This window comes from Syzygium oleosum, unplaced genomic scaffold (genome assembly GCF_021117445.2).
Source record: "Syzygium oleosum isolate NSW1041296 unplaced genomic scaffold, Sole_v2.1 Sole_v2.14, whole genome shotgun sequence".
Taxonomy (NCBI): Eukaryota; Viridiplantae; Streptophyta; class Magnoliopsida; order Myrtales; family Myrtaceae; genus Syzygium; species Syzygium oleosum.
This window is the reverse complement of record NW_026607498.1, coordinates 1,966,052-1,993,955: the sequence shown is the minus strand read 5'-3', so window position 1 is coordinate 1,993,955 and position 27,904 is coordinate 1,966,052. Positions and strand designations below refer to the sequence as shown.

The following is a 27,904-nucleotide window of genomic DNA, read 5'->3' as shown; positions in this document are numbered from 1 at the left end:
CACTTAACGGTTGGGGTCCATTCAGATCATGTACGCTTGTCGATGCAAAGATTGCTCGATTCATCAATTTTGTATCACATGTGACTGGAATGATTATGGAAATTTTAGATTTGGCCTGACCAAAATTTGGACGAACCCGGACAACCTCAAGTATACAAACATTCAAGGACTCGCCGAGAAAATTTCAAATTTAGATAGCGTCATAAAGACAGAGTTTCCAAAAGCTGCTGCAATAAAAGCAGGATCAGATTTCCACACCCAAAACAACTGCACAGAACAGACCTGCCCAAATTCTATTCAGTAAGCAACAAAAGCAGTCTTGTTTGCCTTGGGAGAGCATCATTTGCAGGTGGATTCAGTGTTTTTCTTCTCTCTAGTCGGGATGGCCGTCCTAGGGATCGAGCTCGGATCTCGTGGTAAGTCTCTCGACCTCGAAATTCTAATTTTTCCCGGTTGAGTTTGATGTTACGTCAGTCTATGTCACACTGAAGTTTTTGCACACGTGAGACTTTTCTCTAGGACAGTGAATTTTGGCAAGGTCATTCGGCGTGTTCTTGTGTAGCCATTCCTGTCTGCAGATGAGTGTCAGTAGTTCTCATCGAAAGAAAGGGCAAGAAAACGATAATGATGTATGGTGACGAATGATAAATACATCTGCACAGTGTATACTCTCAATTCAAATGATTCCTGGAGACAAGCCTGCCAGTGCCTAATTTAACAGTCCTCTTTTGTGTGTTTGTATCGTAAAACAACCGCAAAGACGAGGGGAAAGCCAAAATCGTGAAAATTACTGTTCCGCGTCTTTGGAAAACACTGACTAGACTCCCCATCCGCAACCTGTCTTCTTATTATGTATGCAAATTCCAACTTCAGCGTAGGTACGTCATTTAGTCCTTACAAGCTAGAACACAATAATGGCGGACCAAGCATCGCTGGTTTCATTGTGGACGAAACAAAGAACTCTTCTGTTTGCTAATTAGCAGAGTCAATTTAGCATATTAACAAAGTTCGCACCTGAATGTGAGCTTAAACCTGTGTTTCTTTGCGAAACAGAATTGCAGATTCTTCAGGAACTTCAGAGAGCATGGCCGAAGATGAACTCACCTTGCCTGAGGGAGCAAGTCTGCATCATTTTGCAACTCGGCTTCCTTGGAACCCTTCTACTAGTTTCCTTGGGGAAATTAGTGCGTCTTCTGGGAAAAAGGAGCAACACTGTGGATCAGGCAACAGACAGGCACATGATTTGTCACAAATCCAGTATAATAGACAAATCCAGCATTGTCTGCACAGCGTTGGTACTGGGGACACATCTCTTAATGCTATCAATGTCGGTAAATGGCAACGATGCCACATGTCGTTCTAAAACTAAAGCATTTTCATCGGAGATGATGCAAGTAGTATCCTGGACAGTTACACTCATAGTACTGTACAAGATACGGAGGGAGAAGTATAAGAAGTTTCCATGGATTCTTAGGGCATGGTGGATGTGCAACTTCCTCTTATCTGTTTTTTGCACAACTCTCGACATCAACTATATAATTACGTACCACAGCCACTTAAGGACACGAGACTTCGCCAACTTCATGTGTCTGCTCGCCACCACTGGACTGTTCAGCATTTCCATTTGTGGGAAGACAGGCATGGTCTTCTCGTATGCCAATGGAATGAGGGAACCGCTTCTTTCTGAAAAAGTCGAGAAAAATTCAGAATCCGAAAGGGAATCTCCATATGGGAAAGCAACCCTCTTGCAACTCATTACCTTCTCTTGGCTGAACCCATTGTTCGCGGTGGGGTTCAAGAAGCCCCTCGAGCAAAATGATGTGCCCGATCTTGACATCAATGATTCTGCAGCATTTGTTTCTCGTTCTTTTAGTGAATGCCTAAAGCAAGTCAAGGATAAAGATGGAGCCAAAAATCCATCCATCTACAAAGCAATCTTCTTTTTTATCAGAAAGAAAGCAGCGATCAATGCACTTTTTGCGGTACTAAGTGCCGGAGCATCATATGTTGGTCCATACCTCATAGACGACTTCGTCAATTTCCTAATTGACAAGAAAAGCAGGAGCTTGGTGAGTGGCTATGTGCTAGCATTAGCCTTTCTAGGTTCCAAAATGGTGGAGACTATAGCTCAGAGACAGTGGAATTTTGGAGCACTCCAAGTAGGCCTTCGGCTTAGAGCTGCTCTGATATCACATACGTACAAGAAGGGGCTAGTTCTGTCATGCCAATCTCGTCAAAGTCACACCAGTGGAGAGATCATCAATTACATGAGCGTGGATATCCAGAGAATCACAGATCTCACCTGGTACTTAAACATTATATGGATGTTACCCATACAAATCTCATTAGCAATCTACATTTTGCATACTAATATAGGTTTAGGGTCTGTCGCTGCGCTAGCGGCAACATTTATTGTGATGGCTTGCAATATACCTCTAACGAGAACTCAGCAAAGATACCAGTCCAAGATCATGGAAGCCAAAGACAGCAGGATGAAATCCACTTCAGAGGTTCTTCGAAACATGAAAACCATAAAACTTCAAGCTTGGGACAATCAGTTCCTCAACAAACTAGAGAGCTTGAGGAAAATAGAGTACCAGTGGTTATGTAAGTCTCTACGACTTGGAGCACTATCAACTTTCATCTTCTGGGGTTCACCGACATTCATCTCAATTGTGACTTTTGGCGTGTGTATGCTAATGGGCATTCAACTTACTGCTGGAAGAGTCTTAGCAGCCCTGGCCACTTTCCAAATGTTACAAGATCCCATATTTAGTCTACCAGACTTGCTCAATGTAATTGCACAGGGTAAAGTTTCAGTGGACAGAGTTGCTTCTTACCTGCAAGAAGATGAAATTCAGCAGGATGCAATTGAATATATTCCAAAGAATCAAGCACAGTTTGACATAGAGATTATCAATGCAACATTCAGCTGGAATCCTGACTTGATTACTCCAACTCTGAGCGATATCAAGTTGAAAGTTAAGAGGGGAATCAAAGTGGCGATCTGTGGGTCGGTAGGATCAGGGAAGTCGAGCCTTCTGTCATGCGTCCTAGGAGAAATAGAGAAGCTCTCTGGCCAAGTCAAAATCAGTGGTACAAAAGCTTATGTTCCACAGTCTCCTTGGATACTGTCGGGGAATATAAGGGATAACATTCTATTTGGAAATCCATATCATCCCGACAAGTATGACCGAACGGTCAAGTCATGTGCTTTGATTAAGGATTTCGAGCTGTTCTCAGCGGGTGATCTCACGGAGATTGGAGAAAGAGGCATCAACATGAGTGGAGGGCAAAAGCAAAGGATACAAATTGCACGTGCAGTTTACCAAGATGCTGATATATATCTGCTCGATGACCCTTTCAGTGCAGTGGATGCTCATACGGGCACACAACTCTTTGCAGTAAGTATTTACGCTCTCTTGGAAGAATAATGATATGATGATGGATATCAAAATCGGATCCTAGTATGACGTTTCACACGCTTTACCACAAAAATTTGCATTCTGAGTTTATTCCCTGTAGGATTGCCTGATGGGAATGCTCAAAGACAAGACAATACTCTATGTGACCCACCAAGTCGAATTTCTTCCAGCGGCAGATCTCATTCTGGTAAGTACACTTCACAAAAGTGATTCTCCATTTGACCACAGGGAACGTTCAGAAAGAACAGATATTTAATTCGAATAGACGGACATCTTCTGAAAATAATTCTGAGAAGATTGTGACAATTGACTCACCCTTGAGAATCTGAAATTCCACATTCATGGTATTGAACTATCATCTTTTGCTTCAGTTAAGCAACTTCGAAGCTCATATGTTGATAATGCTACTGTGGATCTGATATCAACAGGTGATGCAGGATGGAAGAATAGCACAGGTTGGCAAGTTCGAAGATCTCTTAAAACAGAATACAGGATTTGAAGTGTTGGTGGGTGCTCATGGCGAAGCCCTCGAGTCAATAATCAAAGTTAAAAATTCAAGCAGAACAACTCAGGACCCTACAGATGATCGCGAATCTAACAAAGGCTTAGATTCTACAGCTGAAATTCAACCAAGAAAGCATGACTCTGAGCATGATCTATCCTTAGATATATCAGAGAAGGAAGGGAGACTGGTGCAAGATGAAGAACGAGAAAAAGGAAGCATTGGAAAAGAAGTTTACTGGTCCTACCTAACAACAGTGAAGGGCGGAGCGCTAATCCCGATAATTCTCCTGGCTCAGTCCTCATTTCAGATACTTCAAGTAGCCAGTAATTATTGGATGGCATGGGTTTTTCCTTCAACAAATGATACTGAACCAGTGTATAAAATGGATATCATCTTGCTTGTTTACGTACTGCTCACTGTTGGAAGTTCACTCAGCATACTTCTTCGAGCAATGTTTGTTGCAGTAGCAGGACTATGGACAGCACAGACGCTATTCACAAAAATGCTTCACAGTGTAATGCGGGCGCCGATGGCATTTTTCGACTCAACCCCAACTGGAAGAATTTTAAACCGGGTGAGCAACATATTGCTCCTGCATTTCAAGTCTTAAGTTTGTCATTATACATGAACATCAAAAGTGATAGCAAGCATAATTATTATTTATTTTTTCCATCATCCTTTCAGTTTCTTGAGAAGCAGATATAAAATCAAGGGTATTCAGACGAGCAGTTGAACAGGGACAAGTATTTGCTTTTCTGCAACTGTCAAAGATCACTTACACCTGTACTCAGATTGGAATAGTATTGCCTGTGTCACTAGAATTCTGAACAAATAAAACCTGTTTTTCGTAAAATTTGCTCTTTATAGTTTTAACAAATATAATAAATCTTGGAAAGGGTTAGGTAGTGTCCACTTCCTGACCAAGGATTCTACATGAACCATATGAAAAATTCAAGACAAATTCTTCAACATTTCAAAATTTAACAGCAACTCCACAGAAACAACTAAAACACAGAATGGAATCATCTCACTCCTGGATTAAATTGAATTGGGATCATTTTGCAGTGCCAAATAACACTCCACAACTGCCACAAAACTCCGACGCCTTTTAACATGCCATCTTATCATAAATTCTACACATGCAAATATTATCGAGTTACGCCTGATCACGTAACAGGTATAAAGGCTGATGTTGGTGTGATGAATTTGAACCATATTGTATGCAGGCATCCACTGATCAGAGTGTGCTAGACTTGGAAATGCCATGGAGTATAGGTTGGTGCGCTTTCTCCATAATACAGCTTCTAGGAGCAATTGCAGTGATGTCGCAGGTAGCATGGGAAGTATTTGTGATCTTCATCCCGGTGACTGCAATATGTATTTGGTACCAGGTAATTCCATTCCTGACAATAGTTGCACAATTCTTCCTAGGACGGGTTGTTAGAAGCATGTGAGGCATACTGGCATGATGATAGTCCACGTATTTTAGTATTTTAAATGCTACCTTTCAACATATCCTAGAGGAAATGGTGTTGGTCACGGTCATAAAATAAAAAAAACAAGAACTTTGCAGCCGTGTCTAGAATCTGAATCAAATTCTTCAAAGCAGTTCAATCAAAGAATTGACAAGGCCAGTTCCAATAGATAATGTCAGGACATCGCTTTCTGGTGACTCTAGCAACGTCTCAAGCAATTCAGGAACTTCCACATTCTTTGAAAAAGTACAAAGATGAATAGGTGGGAAGACGTTCCCCTCCCCATAATAGAGAGACGTGAGTCAGCGAAATACTATGACAAGTGAAAGTTCCTCCAAAATATGCCAATAAAAACTGATACTTGATTGAGCAATTTATTGAAACATTCTTCTCTCCTCGTTTCAGCAATACTACATATCAACAGCAAGAGAACTAGCCCGCTTATCAGGGATTCAACAAGCTCCAATTCTACACCACTTTGCAGAATCACTAGCAGGAGCAGCAACGATTCGTGCTTTTGACCAGGAAGATCGATTCACTGATGGAAATCTAGGGCTTGTAGACAACCACTCAAGGCCATTGTTTCATAATGGGTCGGCAATGGATTGGCTTTCATTTCGCCTAGATCTTTTGTCTAACTTTGTCTTTGCCTTTTCATTGGTTTTTCTAGTATCCCTCCCTGAAGGAATTATCAATCCAAGTAAGTCGTGCAAATTTTCTCAGGATATTTCACTACGGCCAGATCATGAGTAGTATGTACTATGCATACCATACGTGTTTCTTTATAATTCGAACAATATCAGACATCTGCTAAAATCGACAGTACAAAAACAAGTAAATCTCAAACTGAATAATAGTCGGGTAGTAGAAAATCCTCTGTAGCAAATTCAAGCATAGTCTAGTGTGAAGCACTTATTAGGACAGGATTTACACGGAAAACACTTAAAAGATAATCAAATTTATTTTGCAGGCATAGCAGGGTTGGCTGTAACGTACGGAATTACCTTGAATGATCTTCAAGCTTCTGTTGTATGGCATTTATGCAATGCTGAGAACAAAATTATTTCATTCGAGAGGATACTTCAGTACTTACACTTAGCAAGTGAAGCAGCTCTTTTGATAGAAGACAGCAGACCTCCAAGCAAGTGGCCGGAAATGGGAAAGATCTGCTTCAGAAACTTGCAGGTAAGCTAAACATCAAATTCCGAGAAATCCAATGAAAATCTCGGTTCCCATATCCCAACATTATTTTGATATATTCTGCATCCCTTAAGGATAAGTTCTTTAAAATCATTGTCATTCTCACTCTCATTCTCTGGAATGCCCATGAGTTGTCTTGGACTCACTGACATATTTATTCTTGCAGATCCGATATGCTGAACATCTCCCATCTGTCCTTAAAAACATCACCTGTACATTTCCCGGCAGGAGAAAAATCGGTGTAGTAGGAAGGACGGGGAGTGGAAAATCAACACTCATACAGGCCATCTTTAGGATTGTTGAGCCCGGGGAAGGCAGCATTATAATTGATGATATTGACATATCCAAAATAGGCCTTCATGACCTTAGATCAAGACTCAGCATCATTCCACAGGACCCTACAATGTTTGAAGGAACAGTAAGAGGGAACCTTGACCCATTGGAGCAATACTCTGACAGAGAAGTATGGGAGGTAAAACTTCTTTCCCCTAAAGCTTTGCCTCATATGTGACTTTAAGTAGAAGAAGAATTCAGTAATTAATATTATTTAGCGTGAGAAGATCTCATCATCCAAGTCCAAGTGATAGAAAAGGCACATATGTGCCCTCACACATACACATTCTGCCGGATTAATATCATTTGACACAATTTGAATAGTAAGTAGATTTTGCCACAACCAAGTACAGTGGATTACAAGCAACTTCATCAAGTTTCACTAACCTACAAAGTTTCTCTATGAGAATCTCTATAACCACAAATTCGTGCATTCCCCTGCATTGGATCTACTTTGGATATCATGGTAACAGAATGTCTGATTTTACAGGCTTTAGAGAAATGTCAACTTGCTGATATTGTCAGAGGAAAGGAAGAAAAGCTAGATTCCGCAGGTCTGATCCATTAACCTTGTCCGTCATACAAAGTTGCAAGTTTTGTGAAAATAAATTTACTAATCATTTTTTTCCTAACAGTGGTGGAGAACGGAGAAAACTGGAGCGCAGGCCAAAGGCAGTTATTCTGTCTTGGAAGAGCCTTGCTGAAGAAAAGCAGTATACTTGTACTCGATGAAGCAACGGCATCAGTTGATTCCGCTACAGATGGCGTGATCCAAAAGGTCATTAGTCAAGAATTTAAGAACCGCACGGTGGTGACAATAGCTCACAGAATCCATACAGTCATCGACAGTGACCTTGTTTTGGTTCTCAGTGATGGTAGGAAACAAGATACTTTTCCGTAATAACACACATTCTCTTTGCCTAAACATTTCTATGTTGGGATTGATACTCATAGCTCCTTTTTTTTTGGATCGTGCAGGAAGAATAGCGGAATTCGACGCACCCACGAAATTACTGGAGAGAGAAGATTCATTCTTCTCCAAGCTCATAAGGGAGTACTCCATGAGGTCACAGAGTTTCAACAGCTTAGCACACCGAAATAGCTAAACCCGGCAGTCAAAACATAGAAGGGACCAGAATCAAGGCGGACTGGGAGAAACCACGGGGTCCTACGGTTGCATCAATGGTGGAAATGCTCGGGTTCGACATGGGTGCATCGAACACAAGATCAACAATCCGTGAAGTGAATAGAGCTTCCGAGTTCCGCTTTAGGATTTGGCAAGCAATTATTCTTTTTTTGCGCTGAGTTCAGATACTCCATTGTCATTGGCATTTTCAATAATCCAATCAACGTAGGCATATGTAGGTGAGTAACCGAACTGGACGCATTGTTAGGAAAACAATAAGAATTTTGCGAACAGAAAAGGAAGATGCTTTGCCGAGGCAGCATTTTGGCAGCAGGATCAAATCGAAATGCGCAGAACAATTTAAAGACAGACCGACTCTCTTTCGTTGAACGGCATTCCTAAGGGTGACGAAATCTCAGCACATACTTTCCGCACACTGACACCATCAACTGGTTTGTGGGGTCCCTTAAGATGGAAACAGAATAACTGAGACAACTTCGCCAAAGGCTCGTGAACTGAGGTGGCTAGAAAGGATCACCTAAAAGGGGTGAATAGGTAATTTAAAATAAATCTTGATCAATTTAAAGCAGAAGTAAAAGATCAAGAACAAAGTCTGAACAACGTTTAGATTTTAAACAGGTTTTTATAGCAATTGTGTATGTGTGAAATGTAATAAATAAAAGGAGCGGGATGAAAAAATCTGCACATAAGAAGTATAGTGATTTGGCTTAAATCAAGCCTACGTCCACACTCCTATGCTGACAACCTACTTGCTGAATTCCACTAATCAAATCAATGAGAAGTTAAAGCATTTTGTGCCGCTTAAAAATAAGCACTTCTCCTCAAAGTTAGTGCTGATTATACCAAGCCGATAGATCCCACTATTTCACACCTAAGCACACACTTATAACACTGTTTACACCTTTCAATTGATTACACTTTACAGCCCATGAAAGACAAATATAAAGATTGAAGATCGCTTAAACTTTGGAATTCTAGATTTTGGACCTCGTCTCTTACTTTTGCTCCTCGGCACTTGGTCTCCTTTTATACTCCTCCATTTCCAATATAGCCGTTGAACAGTCTCCAGAGGAACGTCTTCCAATCTACCCATATTAAGAAGATTGAGTAGAAGTTGAGAGACAAAATCTGAATCTCCGCTGAATTTGGTCGCCCATACAACAAAAGTCTTGATTTCTATAAGTAAAGCTTCTCCATTTAGAAAATAACTTGGCTCGAGATTGATTGCTAATCAATTACGATGTTTTGCATATTAAACCGTTGCAAAAACAATCTTCAAGATTGAGTCAATCAATTTATTCTATGTATGAAATTCGAACCAAATCACTAGCCATTATTTACATTATGATCTCGTGTCACGTTCTGAACATCTAGTATAAAGTCTGAAGTTCTTCATATGCAGTGTAAAGTCTGAACCTCCTTTGCTTGAAGTAATTTCACAATCTGAACACGAACAAGATCAAGATTGTCATATGCTTTTCTTCCAAGAATAACTTCCTGAATCAAAATACTTTAAGGCATTTATCAGACTTACAAGACAAACATGAATAATTTTGTCAACTTCAAAATCTATTAGGAGGTTTTCCCAACATGAACAACCCTCTCTTCTTCCCTCTTGCATAATCATTCGCCGGTCAAACGAGCACGGATTGCGCAAGTAAATGCTGTGATCCATGAACATCATGTATGTGCAGGAACCCGTGTTCGAAAGACTACCGCTACTGCATTGGCGACTTATCAATCAAAGTTCTTCACCTGTCAAAACCGAACTTCGCATCGACCATTTCGAATCTTCTTCCAAACCAGCAACTACTACACTCTATGAGAATGACACTCATGAAAAAAGTTCAATCATCATGAGCCTCGAAAAGGTCCGAGAAAGTACGGAGAGCACCAGACTGCAAATGTCCATCGATCACCAGCACAAGAGAAGTTACTGACCACCATTGTAGTTCATTGGGTTATTTGACTATATTATATAGTTTTAATGCATGCTATGTAGAGTAAAACTTTAGGCTATATCTTATATTTTAACTATCTCGTTAATTAAGACATATTAGTGAAATTTTGTATAACCACTACCAACTATTCCAAAAACTTAAATTATTAGGTGAAAGTGTAATTTAATATTTAATTATTCTAATTATTAGGCCTTCAGACCTTCGAGATGACTGTTGCGATTGGGTCCTCGCATATGTTTGATGACATGCCTGTGTCCCTGTCCCTCTCTCTCAATAGGTGGATGTTTCAATTTTTTTTTTTACTATATTTTGTTCAAATCCTCTAACTTTTCTACTTTGATTTTAATTTGATGCAAAACATTAGATATGTAAAAATCACATAAAGTTTTTTTTATAATGTGGACAAATTTATTAAGTAACTTAGATTTTCTAGGTGCAATTTCAAGGCAAGACTATACTAAAAGTCCTAAACATTCACAGTACAGTCGATCCTTAACGTTTCAAAAAGAAAAAAAAAAGCAATTTAATCCTAAGAACTTTGAAGTTCATGCAATCAAATTCTAAACTGGCTGTTGCTACAATCCGTAATCGTGAAAAAAAAAACTGGGGTTTTCTTCATCAATTGAGAGTATGACTTGGATTATGAGTATCAACAAAAAATAATACTTAAATTTTATGTGAAATTGGGCAAAAACTCTATTTGAAACTAAAAACCTAGAATTGACTCTTCATTTCGAATTCAATCATTAAATGCTGATCAAATGTTTAGTTAATCATCCTTAGATATCTAAAAGATTGAAATCGACAGAATTTCAAAGTAATAAATCCGGATCATTAAAACCCCAATTGCGCAAAATCCAAAATATAATTCAACTAAAGAATCGTAATTAGAAAATTCGAATCGAATATTCACGGACATAATTTGATTAATGGCCGATGGTCATGGCTGCACTCAAAGAACAGCCCGAGGCAGATGAATTTTTAGAAGGAACTTTGGCGTCTCCTATCGATCATGTAAGGACTTTGGATAATGCATACACAGAAGCACAAAGAAGACATCATGTGAAACTACGCATGGCAGTTCCGTTGGACCATTTGAATTTTAGAAGTCTCACGACAAGATCACAAGCAGGTTTCTTGTTCTCAGGATGTGCAGCGACTCGAAAAGGTAACAGCCACGGTGCGAACTGGGGCGTGGCATCAACAAAACGTCAGAAATTTCTGAAATTATATTCTCTCAGCTTTCAGTAACTTTGCGCCGCGGCACATCGAATGTTCCTTAGGTGAGTTCAACTTTCCTCTATGCATTGTGGAGTCCATGGACAAATAAGAACCGTAGTACTAAGGGTTTTCCCATATCATGTACCCCCACAAGATCGATATTCCAGCAAGGCAAGTTGATACGATTTTGTGAAATAACACGAGACCTAATCGGTTCGCACACATAAATCACTTGCCTATGGCAATGTGTCTGAACTCGAATCTGCTCCTGGTAGTGATTATAACCGCCAAACCAGCTCTCATCAACAACACGTCAAATACTCAGTTCTGTCTATGATGTTTATGTTCCGACGTCCGTTTCTGGAAATTCTTCGAAACCACAGTAACACAAGAAAAGTAAATGTACAGATATCTCTGGGAATGTAGAGGAAGAAAACACCCATTGCTTTTCGCTGCAAAACGTATGACGATACTGACGTAAACAGACCAAACTGAAGGACTGCACATTAATCCGCATTGAATTTGATTATACCAGTTCAGAAATAAGACAACGAACGATACTTATTTACATGAAGAGCACAAATGGAAACAGGAAATGAAGTTCAGTATTGAATTGAAAAAACCCTGTAAAGAGCTTCTTCAAGGTAAACAAGCCTATACACAGATATGAGGGAGTGTTGCATGGAAGCCCATTCAAATGGCGCAATACTCAACATGTTTACTCAATCCTCACGCTGGGAAAGAGGAGCAAAAATCTAAGCAACAAAGACAAATATACCTCAGAGGAACTGAACATGTCAACAAACAAGCAGTTTACAGATCCATTCAACATACACTTAACAATAGAAGATTTACATCTCAGTCCTCCGATGACGTATTCGAGTCAGTACATGCTTCCAATATGTACTAGATAAAGGCAAATATGAGCTTTCCGCAAAATCCACGATATCAGTTTCATCTAACTAAAATCGTAGCTTACCAACGACCCCAAAATACCCTAGATTTCTCTATTACAACATAAAAAGCGATTGTTTTCACCGTAGAACAGCTTAGCGAGCCTAGTTTTGCCTCGTCCCACATTATCCGGTTTGAAGATGGTAATAAAGGGCGGTAATGAAGCTTGACACAAGACAACCACTGATGAAATATGATCAATCAATGCCCAAGCTGGAATAGGGTTCATAGCCACCCTGACAATCAGGAAAAACCGCATAGAAAGTCTGATCTTAGAATTATTGCCTTTAAGATTGATTCATAAAAGTATGAAAAGCTCTCTACCCCAAATACATTTGAACCCGATTAATGCTTGTTTAGAACCAAAATGCAAAACAATCTATATCAACAGCAGCAAGGAGGACATTAAGCAGGGTCTACATTCAACTACTCAAAATCAAACAATAAATCGAAAAGAAAATGGCTCTGAGCTTTGATGATTCCCCTTCCCATGTCACAACTCCATTGCTTCACTGTTTCAGATTTCCTAATATGCTATCTTTATGCCTAATATGATGATCCCAACTCCCAATCCACCAAGAATGCACTGTCAACTAAATTAAGAGGAGCCAAAAAGCCACATGGCTATCACAGGGTTGTAGAAAGGAAAAAAGAACTAATTAAATTTTGATTATCTTATTAATCAATACTACTGGAAGATGCTACTCACGGAGCAGTCATCATGAACACGCCATATCGTCTCCCCCAAAAGGTTTGCCACAGACAATACTGTCAACTGAGGGAAATAGTTCTGTTCAGACACTGGGATGGTGTTAGTTATGATCACTTCTTGAAATAAACCATTTGACAACCTCTCAATTGCTGGTGGACTGCAAGAAAAGAAGAGATATAGATTCAGTGCAAACAAGCGCAACAATATAGTATACATGATATAAAACCCACAAACAATGGAATTTTATTTTAACGTCGCATTAGGAGTCAACCTCACAAAATGTTATTCAAATTAGGATCGACTTTCACTAAGATAATCGATATTAGATATATCTTAGATTATTGATCTTTGACAGCTTTTTAAGCTGCTAAACTTCTTCCTCCTCTTCCAAAAGGGCATGCAACCACAAACAACCTTGCTGGAGAGCCCAACCCAAAAGCTTCAATTCATTACATGGAAGGAGACTTCAAAATTGCAAAGGCCCATAGAAACTCCAAAATAAATTGATATGGGATACTTTAACACCTCTTCTTACGTGCATACTAGACTGAGAATGGCACGTGGAATTGATGAATGGGGACCCACACAGAATAAACTTGAAGTGGTACCAGGCTCTAAAACCAAATTAAAAAGTCCAACAAAAATACTTAAGCCATTAGATTGAAATTACATGAATATATGACCCACTAAAACAACTGCCCACAAGAGTCGTGGGATTTAACAAACTTGAAAGACCAAAACCAATGTGGACTTTTGTGGGGAGTCGTATCATGTCATGCTCTATGGGCCTCCTCAACAATCTTGTGACAGACTTACCCAAAAAAGCAAAGAAGTTTAGCACCAAATCAGAAATCCATAAAGATAGTTGAAGTTATCATAAAGTCAAATTACTGTCTATGACGTTGAAATTCACTATCGCTTGCATAGACAATTAATACACATCTCAAGTTTCCCATGAGGATACTCAAAAAAATGAAGTATCTTTATAAACTGAGGGTTCATGAAGGGAGAAGAGACATCTTGAATACAATTCAAAAAAAGGGCCAAATGTTCACACAACAATGAAATTGAACATTATTGCACACCTGCGACTTAAACAGTGACAGTGAACCATACCTGAAAACAGCATGTGTACTGCATGCATAAACTTCTCTGGCTCCCTCTTGATGCAAGAGAGCTGCGCCTTTGGCAATCGTCCCTATTTTTCACAGTAATTGCCATTTATACTGTTTGAGTGTGCACATAATATCTAACAATCTAGTAATAGCTTTAAAGCCATTGGACCAGAGACACAGAAAGAAATAAACAAGTGGCAGTACACTCATGTCATTATTCAAAGTACTTAAGTTAAAACAATTAATCCAGTAAGGAGATGAGTGATTTTGCACAGGGTGGTGTCCCATTAGAAACTTTTCAATGATTTTCTTTTGTTTCAAGTAAAAAAATAATATAAATGTGTGGATGTATGTGCATGTGTGCCTGTTGAGAGAGAGAGAGAGAGAGAAATGAGGAACAAAGCATACGGGAAACTTACCTGCTGTATCTATCATGTCATCCACCATAACTGCTACCTTCCCCTTGACATCACCAATCAAATTCATAACCTATAGATGGACAGTAATTACTATCCACGCACAAAGTCAAAAGGAAGTGCACGATTCATTTCACCACCATGCTAAGCAGATGTTAGAGAAGTTCCATTCAGAGCAATTCAAGAATTTTACATTTAAACAATATATCGAAAAGACCTTATTCAACTCATCCATGATCCTGCTCTGGGAGGACACCAACTTAAAATACCTTTTTTGGCATCTAGCAAGGTGGAATAACAACTTTAAAAAAAAAAAAAATCAAACTCTTTGATCAAGGAATGTAAAATTGCACAAGTTTGCTCAGTTTAATACGCTATTCCAATCTGTATGACATGAAGTGTAGCTCAAGAGACAAAACAACCTCGACAGATCAAAGGATCATCCATATGGTTTAACTTTAAATGCAGTTTTCCAAAGGGAAATCAAATTAGTTCTCTTTGTAGATTGACAGACATATAAGCTCAAAGCAGAAATGATTTGTTTGATAGATGCAAGACGTTCCACTTAGTCTGATTGTGTTATTCACATTTGCAAAAATAGCCAAGGAGAAATGAGGGCATGCCTTAATTCTACTTGAGAGTGTATACTGTTCCTAAAATATGCCAAAAAATATTAATGAGAACAATATGGCAATTGTTACATTTCAGTTACATCCTGATTTATTCATGGATAGAAGATTTCGTCAGAGGATTTCTCGGCAATATATATGAAGGTATTTGGCAGACAAGCAAGAGTCATAATTGCAAGCCATCAGTCAAAATCAAAAGTGATTTGTTTTTAACCTCATTAAGAGTATCCCAACCTATGTATACATTCAGCTAGAATAAAATCAAAGGAATTCAACATTAACTATCAGCTTTATCTTCAAGTATAGAGAAAGAGCCTAAAATCAGAATCAAGGACATGAAATGTCCTTGACAACCTAATGAAGCTAAGAATGATTAAGCATACACGTGACAGGGCTCAAGCAGTCAGTGAAGGACCTTCAATCTAAATCTCTTGCCCCTATTATTGAGTGTCGTCAATAAAATGACATGAAATGTCTTAATTTTGAACCATGCACACTTTGAGCAGGATAAAAGTCTTTACCAACTACATGTACCAAAACTTAAAATTGTCTCAATGCATAAAAAAGGGAAAGTTCATCTAATGCATACGAAATGGTTTCCAAATTAAAGCCAACAACAACGAAATAGCCATCCACAGTAAAGCCATTAACATCCTCTGCTTCTAGTTTAGGTTTACATCATAACTAATAAGTGTTTCATTTCTTTTTGCATATGCAATTGCTTAAGTACAGTCACCTCATTGATTCAATACATTTCAAACAGACAAATAAGATTAGTCAGCCATGTGCAGAAACTATTTACAAATCGTTTGGGCTAAAGACTTTTACCAGCGATTAAGTTCAGAAAAGTAGTCCAGTAATTTTCAATTCACAATTGATCCACGAATGCAGATAAGAGCTGCAAACTTGTTTATGTTCCAAAAAGTCAAAGACACTTAAAGTATCGGATCTCCAAGTTACCAAAAAAAATAAAAGTCTTATAATGCATAGCAGTAGCTACAATCCATATATTATTACCTCTGCAACATTATGAGCATGGCGCCTTTTATCCACAATGGCAAGCGGTGCGTCGGATAATTTTTTTGCAAAGGCACGAGCTCTAGCTACTCCACCAACATCAGGCGAGACCACAACCAAATCATCTGAGCAGATGGTCTTACTGGCAAGATAATCAAGAATGACGGGCTACACAAATAAAGAGGGCATCAGAACAAGTAAATCAAGACCAAAGGAAAATCTAAATAATGCACCTATTTGTTTCAAGATACCATGTGCTAATGTAACATATATCTCCATGCTCTCTCTCTCTCTCTCTCTCTCTCTCTCTCTCTCTCTCTCTCTCTCTCTCAAAAATTTTATCCTAATTGATCCCAAGGCCAAGCCTTTTATACTATTCTCGCTAGGAATTACAAGGCCTCCGCCAGGAGAACTCCCCAAACTCTCCTAGGAAATAAAAAGTTCTGCGATCATTGGACAAATGGGTGAAACTTGAGAATTCGGCTTCTTAATGCACAGTTGCTATGGGGATCTCATGCCATCCAGGCAACTCAGGCTGGACAGAAGCCTTTGGGCGTCCTGATTAGTGACCCAACTTCACAATGCCACATGATGTAACAAGAAGTGCACTACCATGACTACAAGCAAACCTTGTTTAGTATGCATTATAATTGGACTCTGTAAGAATAACCAGGCACCTTTTGCCAAAAACAACAGAAAATTACACCATCAATCTGTAGTGCTGAAAGACTTGGAATAGTATAAATTAAGCATCTACCTACCTGACCATACACATGATCCACTGGGATATCAAAATAGCCCATGGATTGGCCAGAATGCAGATCACAAGCCAAAACACGATTTGCACCTGCTTCGGTAATCAAATTTGCAACAAGCTTTGCTGCAATGGATTCACGCCCTTGAGTCTGCAATGACATATATGAATAGGAGATGAACCTCCTAAGTTCCTAACATGTAAATTTAAAGGCAAATTCTTCTCAAACATACCTTTCTATCAGCCCTTGCATATCCAAAGTAAGGAATCACTGCAGTAATGTTCTTTGCAGATGCCCTCCGACACGCATCAATCATTATCAGAAGCTCCATGAGATTCTCATTTGCAGGAGGACAAGTAGGCTGCACTAGATACACATCACATCCTCTAACACTCTCTTGCAATTGAACGTAAATTTCTCCATCGGCAAATCGCTTTATCTTTATCTTTCCAAGCTCTAAACCCATATAGCAAGCTATTTCCTATTAAGCGAATTACAAAAAAGTCAAAAAGAGTCGACAAGTATCTAATTCTCATAATGCTCATGAAGAAGCACAAAATATTAGACTGAAATACAGGGTATCAAATTGCAAAAGTTAACAGAAGCAAAACTAGCTTCATAAGTAATTAAAAAAATGAGGAATACCGAGTACACATCATCCTTAATCAAATGTAGGAGATATCTCCCCTTCATCTATTAATATATTAAACTCACAAGTTCGTTTGCCAATATTTTTTAAGCTCGACGGCAATCTACAATAAGGGGCAGTTGCTGGCATCATCCATTGGCAACCCACAGAGAACTTTTATCGGATCATGGAAGTACTCCTAAGTGTTAACTCCAACCCTCGGCATCAATTTTTTCCAGAAACATGTCTGCCCCAGTTTTCACACGGTCAAAAGACCAAATAACAGCACGAATTCACCGCGGCAGAACCTAAAAATCAAATTGAGAAATAACTCCTCCGTCCCACAGCCAGCATAATTTTAGCAAATTATATTTCCTCAAAAAAATTCCACATCGCCATAGCACCGCATGAAATGCATCAAGAGTAACAAAACAGCCATAAGCTAATCCTCGGCACGATAACGACACAAAACCTGAGAAAGCGCAGGGTTCGCAGTGCCGGAAAATATCCGGAGCCGGGTGTCGTTCTTGTTGATCGGACTTTGGAGATGCGTCGAAGTTAAGAAACTCGGTATCGAGCCTTCGTTGTTGATGACCGGGATGCAGGGTTTCCCATTCTGGAGCTTCAGCGGTTCCACCAAATTACACCTCTACAAAAGGACATAATCAGACCACTCAATCAAGCGAAATCAAGCCCCAGAGACCACCACGGTTATCGAAAAATAAACCAAGAAAAAGCTCCCGACGGCGACGGTTTGCTATAGGAGCTCCCTAAAGGCTAGAAAAACGAGCTTTCATTGCAAGCTAACAATACCCAGAAGAGAGAAACAGAGAGAGAGAGAGAGAGACACTTACGATGCCGTTGTGGACTAGCAAGCGAGAGGTGGGCTCGTTGGAGGAGAAACAGGGGAAACGGACAGAGGAGCCGCCGGAGAGAGAACGGGGCGAGCAGATCAAAGAGGCCATGGAAACAGTGGGGATGAAAAGGGTCGGACGGAACAGACGGTGCGGTCGCGGCGGTGCCGGAAAGCCGGAAGCTTTCGAGGTCGAGAGCCGCCGGAGGAGGCGGCGGAGGAGGAGGAGGAGGGAGGAGGAGGAGTCAGCAGGGGAGGGATAGGGGAAGGGAGAGAGAGGGTTTGCGAGTTTCGCAGCCGCCCTGAACAGGGCCGTGGCGGCGATTTTGGTCAGAAATATCGTGGAAAAAAAATCGAGAAATTATGGGAAATTCATTAATTAGAAGGCTAAGGTCGAGGGGTTGTCGGATTAACTTCAAAAAAGTGGTCAAAATTCATGAGGAAAATTTGTCATTTACTTGAAGCTAATGTAGAAGGGAGTAACTTCTGGATTTGTTTCCATCCTAGCCAAAGAAGATATCTCATGTTGTCCAGAATTTTTTAGGGTCGTCCCCCTTTTTTTTCTCTCTGTTTTGGGTTTTAAAGTTTCGCTTATTTTAAAATTAGATTTTATGCACGCATTCTACGCGTCCCGGACAATTATTTATGTCATGTTTTACGTGAACTTTATGATACACATGTCACACGTGCTTAATTATCACGTATGTCGTTCTAGAGTTAATAAGACAACGGTGGTAAGAAGTGGAGGTGATTTGAGGAGTTAATGAAGAGGACATTATGTACCGGTCAAAGGTGTGCGGTTAGGGTTGATTAAGGGAGAAGTGGTCCACGAAAGTGGAATTTTATATTCCTTATTGTGTGAACGAGAGGGATTTTATCTAACCTAAAAATCGGGTGGGACCTAAAAATGAGACGAACCTCACTTTTGTAATTATATACTATAGATAGATAGGCACTTACCTTATTAGGAGTCTTAATTTCCCAGGAATTTTTAGTAAACATTACATTGACATTGCCTTCTTTTTCGGGGGAAAAAAAACTAGACCTCGAGTTAGGCTCCACATCACGCGAAAATTTTGTCGTTAGGCTCATAAGCATGAACATTTGAAATATATCAAAGGCCAAATTAATAACCATAGAATCTCTCATCTTTAATTTATGTGTCTTCTGGCCCTGGTTGTGCTATGAACAATGGCCACTGAAATTCCTGGTCAAAATATCTGCATTCTCTCACCAACCGATTCTTTGAGGGTATAGATAAAAGCATGAAGATGATGAGTTTTGGCTGCAAGAACGAGCGAGCAACTGGGGAGACTTGAAATTCACTCGCTCTTTACTCGTGAACGACGTTTGCTAAGGGCGCATTTGGTAACGCTTCTATTTCTCTATTTTTCTGTTCTTCTGTTCCCTTGAACAAAAAAAGAGCAGAAATCCGTTTGGTAACGCATTTTATTTTTCTATTTCCTGGAATAGAAAAGTGGCTAAGAAATAGATTTGGAGCAGAAATAAGAAGTAGAAAAAATCTACTTCTTTGTTCCTAGAAATAGAAATAGAAATAGAAAGGTCCGGTCCTCAAGTCGCGACCTCAGCTCCTCCTCCATCCTCCGTCGTCTGCAAACCGTCTCAAAGCACCGGTCCGGTCCATGCTCGGCGGAAATAATAAAAAAATTATAAAAAATTAATTAAATTATAAAAAATTAAAAAATTCCAAAAATTCATAAAAATCAGAAAAATTCTCAGAAAATCCATAAAAATCAGAAAAACTCAGAAAACCCATAAAAATTTGCAAAATTCCGAAATTGAAAAATTTTTAAAAAATTCATAAAAAGCTTTCTGGAAAATAAAAAGAGACAAATTTCGGGAAAGTAAAAAGTTTTACCCCAAAAAAAACAAAAATAAAATATTCACATAATGGCTTAGAATAAATTAAAAAATTCCGAAAATTCATAAAAATTAGAAAAATTTCAGAAAAATCCCATAAAAAATTAGAAAATTAAAAAATTCCCAAAATTCATATAAATCAGAAAAATTCTCAGAAAATCCATAAAAATCAGAAAAGCTCATAAAACCCTTAAATATTTGCAAAATTTCGAAATTGAAAAAATTAAAAAAATTTCATAAAAAAATTTCGGAAAAATAAAAAGAAACAGATTTAGGGAAAGTAAAAAATTTTAATAAATTTTACCCCAAAAAAATATAAAAAAATTCACATAATGGCTTAGAATACCTGTGGCCACCCACTTTGAGTGAAATTTAAATTTTTGAGATGCCCAAGTGGTATTTTTGAAGATTCCTTAGTTTAGGGATTAAAAGGGGTTTTAAATCCCTAAAAAGGATTAGACAAACCAATAAATCATGCTTATTGGTTTTTTTCACTTATAACTTGTACTTATAGTTAAATAAAAGATATAGATTTGAATGCAAAAAATTGGAAATAGAAATTTTGTGCAGTTACCAAACGCATTTATGTTCTTTTTCTATTCCAAGAATAGAAATTTTGTGCAGTTACCAAACACATTTCTGTTCTAGAAATAGAAATTTTGTGCAGTTACCAAACGCATTATTTTCCTCAGAAACTCTTCCAGGAAATAGAAATAGAAAAAACTATTTTTGAAAAGAAATTATTCTCAGAAATAGAAACGTTACCATACGCACCCCAAGACAAGTTCTCGCCATTTTTCAACCGATTCTCCAATCTAGAGAACGTGCATTATCGAAGAACATGAAGCTCCGAATAGCTCTGAGAGTTTCTTGCGCTCAACCCAGATCCCTTCTCTCTCTAGTTTCCTGTTCCTGCATCTTTTCAAGACTGGTAAAGCAAGGATTCGTATCAAGGTGATAGTTTAAGCTCAATCTCTTGAATCAGTAACTAGCTTGAATTAGATCGATTGTCCATACACTTTCCACAGAAAAAGCATCGATGGAGCTCCACTTGGTATAGTCATCAAATGAACCACACCAAGTTTCATAGCTCACCATTCAATTCACTTCTCTATGACCCCTTCCCTTGGACTTGTCTTCACGACTTACATACTCAATCTTACATGCACAAACACCACCTCTCTTCGCCAGCCCCTTCACACTTTATTGAGCTCCCCGACTCCGTGTCCGTTGCCATCGCCCTCCGCGCTCGTCCTCACGAACTCGATGTACTGATACCATTTGGCGCACAGAAGATAGACAAAGAAATCTGCTGCCGTCAGCGCAGCGAGCAAGAAGTAAAACCTATCCAGATGCCCTCTGTTCAGGTTCCTTGGGATCCAGCCGGGCATGTCGTCCCTCGCGGAGAACTTCATCACCATCGTCACCAGCAAGCTGCTCACGTAGTTCCCGAGCGAGATCGAGGTCATGCACAGTGCGCTCCCGAAGCTCTTGAGCCCGTCCGGGGCCTGCCCGTTGAAGAACTCGAGTTGCCCCACGTACATGAAGACCTCGGACGCCCCGATCAGCACATACTGCGGGACCTGCCAGAAGATGCTGAGCGAGCTTGAACCCTCGCAGCTCAAGCAGTTTTTGTCCGCGTACTTCAGCCTGAAGTGCTCAACAGCGCCAGCCGCGATCATGGCAAGGACCGCGACGATGAGACCAATCCCCATGCGCTGCAGCTGGGTGAGGCCGCGAGGCTTGGTGCGGACCCGGGCCACGACGGGGTCGAGGACGCGGCGGTATATGAAGATGAAGGCGGCGACGCTGAGGATGTCGAAGCTCGACATGCTCGCTGGGGGGATGTGGAAGCCCCCGACTGTTGCCCTCATGGCAGCACCTTGCTCGACGAAGAGGGACGCCATCTGGGTGAAGACTACGGAGTAAAGGATGGTGCAGAGCCAGATGGGGAGGAGCCTCAGGATGCACTTGACCTCTTCGACTTGGGTGACTCTGCAGAGACGCCATGGATTATTGTGGTGAGGTTGCTGCTTGTTGTCTTGAACGAAGTCACTCGGTGTGATGATTGCCGCTTTGTCCAAGAACCTGAGAAAAGAATACGGCAAACTCAGTTTAAGCATTCTCTCAATGCAATAACTGGTAAGAAGCTTAAATTTGTAAATTTCTCAGTTGATTAGGGAAGGAAACATATCATATCAGCATTGCTCCCATTTTTACTGACTTCTATTAATCTCTATGTATACTTGCTATAACTCCAGGAAAAAATAAGAGTGAATTGCACTCACTTGAATCCTGTAGTGTGGAGAATCCTCCTCTCATCACCAGCAGAGATATCTCCACCGTCCACTTCGAACAGATCTTCTGCCGCAGGATCCATCTCGATCCTGCATTTCCGTGTCGCCGAGACCAGGACCTGGCAAAACCTGGATAGAGGATTGCCCCTAGGCCGGAAGTGCCTGTATCGGGGAGTCCCACAGAGGAACAAGACGAGCGCTAGCGCAGCTGAGGCCGTGGACACCCAGAACCCGAGCGCCCACACGCCCTCATCCTCGAAATAACCGAGGATGGTGTTGGAGAACAAGGAACCGAGGTTGAGGGCTAGGTAGAAGTAGCTGAAGAAGGATATCTTGGAGTGCCCTTCCTTAGGGTCCTCCTCGTCAAATTGGTCTGCCCCGAACGTCGCGATGGTGGGCTGGTACCCTCCGTTCCCGAGGGCGACCATGTAGATGGAGAGGTAGAACACAGCGGTCTCGAACGTCGAGTGTGGCCCGCATTGCATCTGCTCATCTCCGCAGCCTCCGGGCTTCAGCAAGAATATGTAGGATGACAGCGAAAGTGCGGCCAAGCCCTGCCATATATACATCACCCCCACATCAACGTCGTTATTTTAGAAGCTTTTGATCTCAAAGTTTTAACAGGAAAGGATGTATTTTGGCGTATCTATTCACTACGAGGAACTATTACACACCTATCTATTATTAACGTGCTTTCAAAGATGATTCGCATATATATAGATTTAGTTTCTTCAGATCATCGAATCATGTGAACCCCACGTGAGACTCACATGATCTGACAAATAACGTATTGAAATTCACCATTCCCTAGAATGGCCCATCTCATAGGATCTAGGCTCGAATTTTACATAGCACACAATCTATGTCAAAGATGGATCTAAGCTCGAATTTTAAATAGCACACAACCAATCTATGTTCAAGACTAATTACAAAGCGCGACAATACTATGACAAGTGCACTTGTTCTCTCCATAACCACTCCATGCGTATGTACCCAATGATCAACATCGCTCGTTTAACTCCTCTTCTTTTAGCACAACAGACCCAATTCGATTAGTTTCAGACATTCAAAGATGAGAGAGAGAGAGAGGGGCTTACCATGACGAAGATGGCCTGGAAGACGGCACAGGTCTTGTATCGGCCCCAGTAGGAGTCACTGAGGAAGGCGCCAAGGAGGGAGAAGATGTAGACGGTGCCGGTCCACTTGCTGACGTTGTTGGCCGCGCTCGCGTTGTCCTGGCCCATCACCCGCGTCAGGAACAGCACCAGGTTCACCCCCACGCCGAAGAACGCCAGCGTCGCCAGCCCCTGGTTCACTGTCGACCCAAACCAAAAAGCAAGAGATAGAAACCAGCTCACGTAAGACACAAGGCCTACCATCAAAATTTACAATCTACGGCAAGCACATGAAACGTGCACTGATTGAGGGAACTATGCATGAGAGGTAATCTTGGTGTGCTACATCAATACTCTACTTAACAGTAATAATTATCTTAGAATTATAATTATGGTACATACATGAAATCGTAATTGCACTTATGGAGGGAATATTTGCATGAGACATAATCATTAGTGTACTTCATCAATATTCTACTTTATAGTGGAACGTGTGACATGCAACTAATATATATATTCATTGGTGTTGTACTGCGCATTAGGTATTAATTAATTCGTACCTAGTCTCATGTGTTATTCGTGTTTCTCATCAGAAAATGTTTAACTTTCTTTGCATTTGGATCTTGATGATGAAAGTTCTCCACTATTTGAAGATTCCTATGTGTAACACCTCTGATCCACTTTCACTCTCCGGAAAAGTTGAGCAAGAACAATCGAGTATTTCGGGAATTTTTAGCTAGTCAACACATGAAGGATTCATCTCACTATCCTAGATAGTTGCTTTCATCGATCTTTTAGATCTAGGCCCTATAGCTGTCACCAAAATATAGCGCGAGCAGTATAAGAAAACCATGAAAATTAAATTTCCACGCGCGATAAACATAGAAGGAGATTGTGTATATATATGTGGGACTTTACCGAGTATCAAGACTCCGGCGACCCATGTTCCGGTTTTCCCTCGTACCGCCGGTCGTCCGTGGCAGTCGACAGCTCCATCGCCGGTCAAAACCTCCTCCTCTTTCTTGATCTTTCCTTCTCCATCCTTGTTCTGACAGTGGACGCCAAAAATTGAGATGATACTGTCAATTTCTTTTTTGAATAGTAAGTAATTTTGGTGACTTACTTTTACCAGATAAAAAGAAGCGAGGAAAAGCCGAAGAAGTGAATCATCAAATATGCATTGACCATTTTTTAATTGCAATCGAGATTATTAAGAGGAAAACAACTTTATTATGTCATTGATAATTTTGAACACCCAATTAATCTCTATTTGAATTTTAAGAGAAAATAACTTCGGACTGTCTACATATATATGCACCCACTAGTCATTGCATGGACCTAGGATATTCGTTAGATAGACAATACCATGAAATGGTGAACATTGTATGAAACTTTTATGATTATACTTTATCTAAATTATGCAAGAGGTGCTTTTTGAAATTTTTTTTAACCCGAAGCATCCTAAAAGTTCATAACATATAAATGCCGACACGTAAATTCAGATATTATTTATTTGTACTTTTTTTGAACTTCGAATGAAATTGCAAGTTTTAAAAGCATTTTCTTTCATTTTTATTTAACTCTAAACAAACAGGCCTTTAGTATTTTAGGTGATCGACCTAGTACACGAGCAACATGCAATACTTGCTTGGACTATTTCTGGTGAACAAATCACGAGGACGACGTCATTAATATTATGGACCGTTCTTGTCGTGTGCCTCTTTTGTCCTTACACGAAAATTGAGATGACTATCAACTGCTCAAGACCGTAACGCTCTCAAACTCCTGCTGGACTTGAGCTAAAATCATGGTAACAAGCAAAAGATCGCTTCCCCTATTGTTTCAAGCGATAACTATGCAATAAATGTGATCAAATTCGTCATGTCGTAAAGAAATTAGGCAGTTTATACGGCATGACCATAAGCTCGTAACTAATGAAGTAACTCAACTAGATAATCGGCGAATAGTGAAGCTCGGACGGCACGAGCATCTATTAACTTTTGCTCATCGATACTGAATGTCATCATCGCATGACATGTCGAGACATATCTAAAACACTGTCAAAGTTTTGACACTACGATAATATAGCCATATGAAAGCTTATTATCTCATCCGAAACGATGATATGAGCAGTTCTTTTGGAGACATTCGACAAAAGTGCAAAGCTCGATCTTATGTGAGAGTTTCTATCATATCGTGAAAGAAAAATATATCTTGAACTCTATATACGATGAATTCTCTCGGATGGTAGGATTAAAAGCAACAACATCTTCATGGAATGAGAAAAACACCTTCACCACTCACCTCTTTGAACAGCTTAAAGCATTCCATGATGTGGGTTCTCTCCAGAAAAAAACCTAACTTATTCAGGAAATGCTGATCTTCTCGCGAGAGACAGAGAGACAGAAAGAGATACAGTACAGCAAAATTGCTGAATCTTCTTTTGAGAGAGAGAGAGAGAGAGAGAGAGAGAGAGAGAGAGAGAGACTTGTTTTGTAGGGTGGCAATGAAGTGAAAAGAGCAGTAGGGGGAGAGTAGGTATTTATAGAGAGAGGGTGATGAGAATGGACGGACTAGATCTGATGGGTTTCGGAGAAGTAGGATTACAGAGAGAGGCCGCGCACACACGCAAGAAGAGATGAAACGAGAAATCCTTAAAAAAAAAAGAACAGAAGGAAGAAAAGAAGCAAGAGAAAGAGAAGACGAAAACGAGAGGTGTTGCTGTTGAAGCAGCAATTCTTGGAGCAGAACAAAGACAAACAAGAAGAGGCGTGTGTGACGTCGTTGTGTTGGATACAGTCATACATTAATAAAATCAGCAGCATCGACCACGAAAATTGTGATGATGATGTCTCTTTCACTCCAAAGCCAACTCTGTGGTGACGAGGCTGTCCTCGACGTCGACGTGATTTGAGATTACGCCTTTTATCGTGGGATATTTATAATTAGATTTTAGGGAAAAAGCAACAAAAAATTTAAATTATGCCCATACCGTATTCACTGTGATGCATTTAGAAAAATTCTAAACTTATACTTATGTGACATATGTTCCGTCAAATGATTTTTCATTCAAAACAGCTTCGTTATTATTTCACTTTAAATCACATGGGTGCCACCACAAGGATATTCGTCTAGTCCAGTTAGATTTTTAACAGTTTTCAGTGACAGAATTTTGACGAAAGGTAAACGCGTAACATATGTGCAAGTTTGGAAATTTTTGTATCTCGAAAAAAAGTTTAGGATAAATGTGCTACAGTGAGCATAGTTTAGGGTTTTTTTTTTGATGTTGTCCTAAATTTTATCAACAAATGCTTTGAGAAAGGAATTAGGTATTCATATATAAGAAAATAAATAGATTATGAAATTTAATTTACTACTTCATTCTTTTTTGCAAAGTGTCCACTCAATACTCTAAGGGTGCGTTTGTTTCGCAAAAAATTTGAAAAATATTTTTTTTTAAAAAATGATCATTCGTATCGCTAAGAAAGATGAACGAAGAAAAATTTTCATCACCCACATATATATTACCGTCGATACTGAAATTATTTTTTATTAACTAAAAATTTTTTTCCAAATTGTTCATCTTCAGCAAAACAAACGGAGTTAAATCGGAATATTTTCCCTATATAAAATATGCTTAACAGTTGTCTTCGATCATCCGTTAACGTAACATTTCCTAATTTCCCGCACCATAATATACTTTTTCAGAATTGCTTGAGAACTTTTCTTTGTGGTATTAAAATAGTGACCACCTTGGAGTGAATCCAGACAACTTACATCTCCTCTTGTACAACCCTACTTTATTCAAAGGATCCCTATGAGGATATCTCGCGAATCTCTGCTATGTGAAAAGTTAAGCCTTGATTATTAATTTATTATCAACTCGTGGTAATCAATATAGTAAACACCAGAGAGACAAGTTTGTTTTCTCTTCTAATTCGTTGCTTTTGCAAGGTATTTTTAAATTCGCCGTCGGTACCAACACAATAGGTCGCTCTCTCATGAGATCTTCACAACCTAATGATCACCGGAAGATGATCACGACTAGGGGTGAGCATAGTCCGGGTGGGCGGTTCCCACCCCGGAACCGTGGACCGCCCGCTAAGGACTGGTTCCAAAAAATTGAAACCGAGAACCGCACGTCGGTTGCATGGACCCACCCGAGAACCGGACCGCCGGTTCAGTCCGATTCCCAGGTGGGTCCATGAAACCAGTCCCACTAAGTTTTCCTGGACAAATAAAAAATGGACTGGTTTAATTCTTGC

The 27,904-nt window shown here is 39.8% G+C and overlaps 3 protein-coding genes across 5 annotated transcripts; 1 reads left to right on the top strand and 2 right to left on the bottom strand.

Moving 5' to 3' along the window:
* Positions 1 to 263: 263 nt before the first annotated feature.
* Positions 264 to 8,362, top strand: LOC115684471 (putative ABC transporter C family member 15). The gene is made up of 11 exons (XM_056317772.1): positions 264 to 416; positions 1,054 to 3,404; positions 3,526 to 3,612; positions 3,854 to 4,504; positions 5,157 to 5,321; positions 5,811 to 6,105; positions 6,376 to 6,590; positions 6,772 to 7,077; positions 7,429 to 7,492; positions 7,574 to 7,813; positions 7,917 to 8,362. Exons 1-11 carry the CDS (start codon positions 383 to 385, stop codon positions 8,042 to 8,044), a joined length of 4,536 nt encoding a protein of 1,511 aa, XP_056173747.1. The 5' UTR covers positions 264 to 382; the 3' UTR covers positions 8,045 to 8,362.
* A 3,717-nt stretch (positions 8,363 to 12,079) lies between these two features.
* Positions 12,080 to 18,863, bottom strand: LOC115684474 (ribose-phosphate pyrophosphokinase 1). 3 transcript variants are annotated; one of them, XM_030609213.2, is made up of 10 exons: positions 18,805 to 18,863; positions 18,348 to 18,648; positions 17,966 to 18,142; positions 17,098 to 17,346; positions 16,872 to 17,015; positions 16,111 to 16,278; positions 14,468 to 14,537; positions 14,050 to 14,131; positions 12,931 to 13,090; positions 12,080 to 12,457 (listed from the first exon to the last, which is right to left on the bottom strand). In XM_030609213.2, exons 1-10 carry the CDS (start codon positions 18,846 to 18,848, stop codon positions 12,419 to 12,421), a joined length of 1,434 nt encoding a protein of 477 aa, XP_030465073.2. In that variant the 5' UTR covers positions 18,849 to 18,863; the 3' UTR covers positions 12,080 to 12,418. The 3 variants fall into 3 exon arrangements, with proteins under 3 accessions (XP_030465073.2, XP_056173854.1, XP_056173855.1); XM_056317879.1 differs by lacking the exon at positions 12,080 to 12,457 and adding an exon at positions 12,473 to 12,814; XM_056317880.1 differs by lacking the exon at positions 12,080 to 12,457 and having other exon boundaries at positions 12,473 to 13,090.
* Positions 18,864 to 21,188: 2,325 nt separating this feature from the next.
* Positions 21,189 to 26,304, bottom strand: LOC115684477 (protein NRT1/ PTR FAMILY 7.3-like). The gene is made up of 5 exons (XM_030609217.2): positions 25,944 to 26,304; positions 24,558 to 24,687; positions 23,622 to 23,839; positions 22,516 to 23,078; positions 21,189 to 22,315 (listed from the first exon to the last, which is right to left on the bottom strand). The coding sequence occupies exons 1-5, from the start codon at positions 25,968 to 25,970 to the stop codon at positions 21,424 to 21,426; spliced, it is 1,830 nt and encodes a 609-aa protein (XP_030465077.2). The 5' UTR covers positions 25,971 to 26,304; the 3' UTR covers positions 21,189 to 21,423.
* Between the last annotated feature and the right edge of the window lie 1,600 nt (positions 26,305 to 27,904).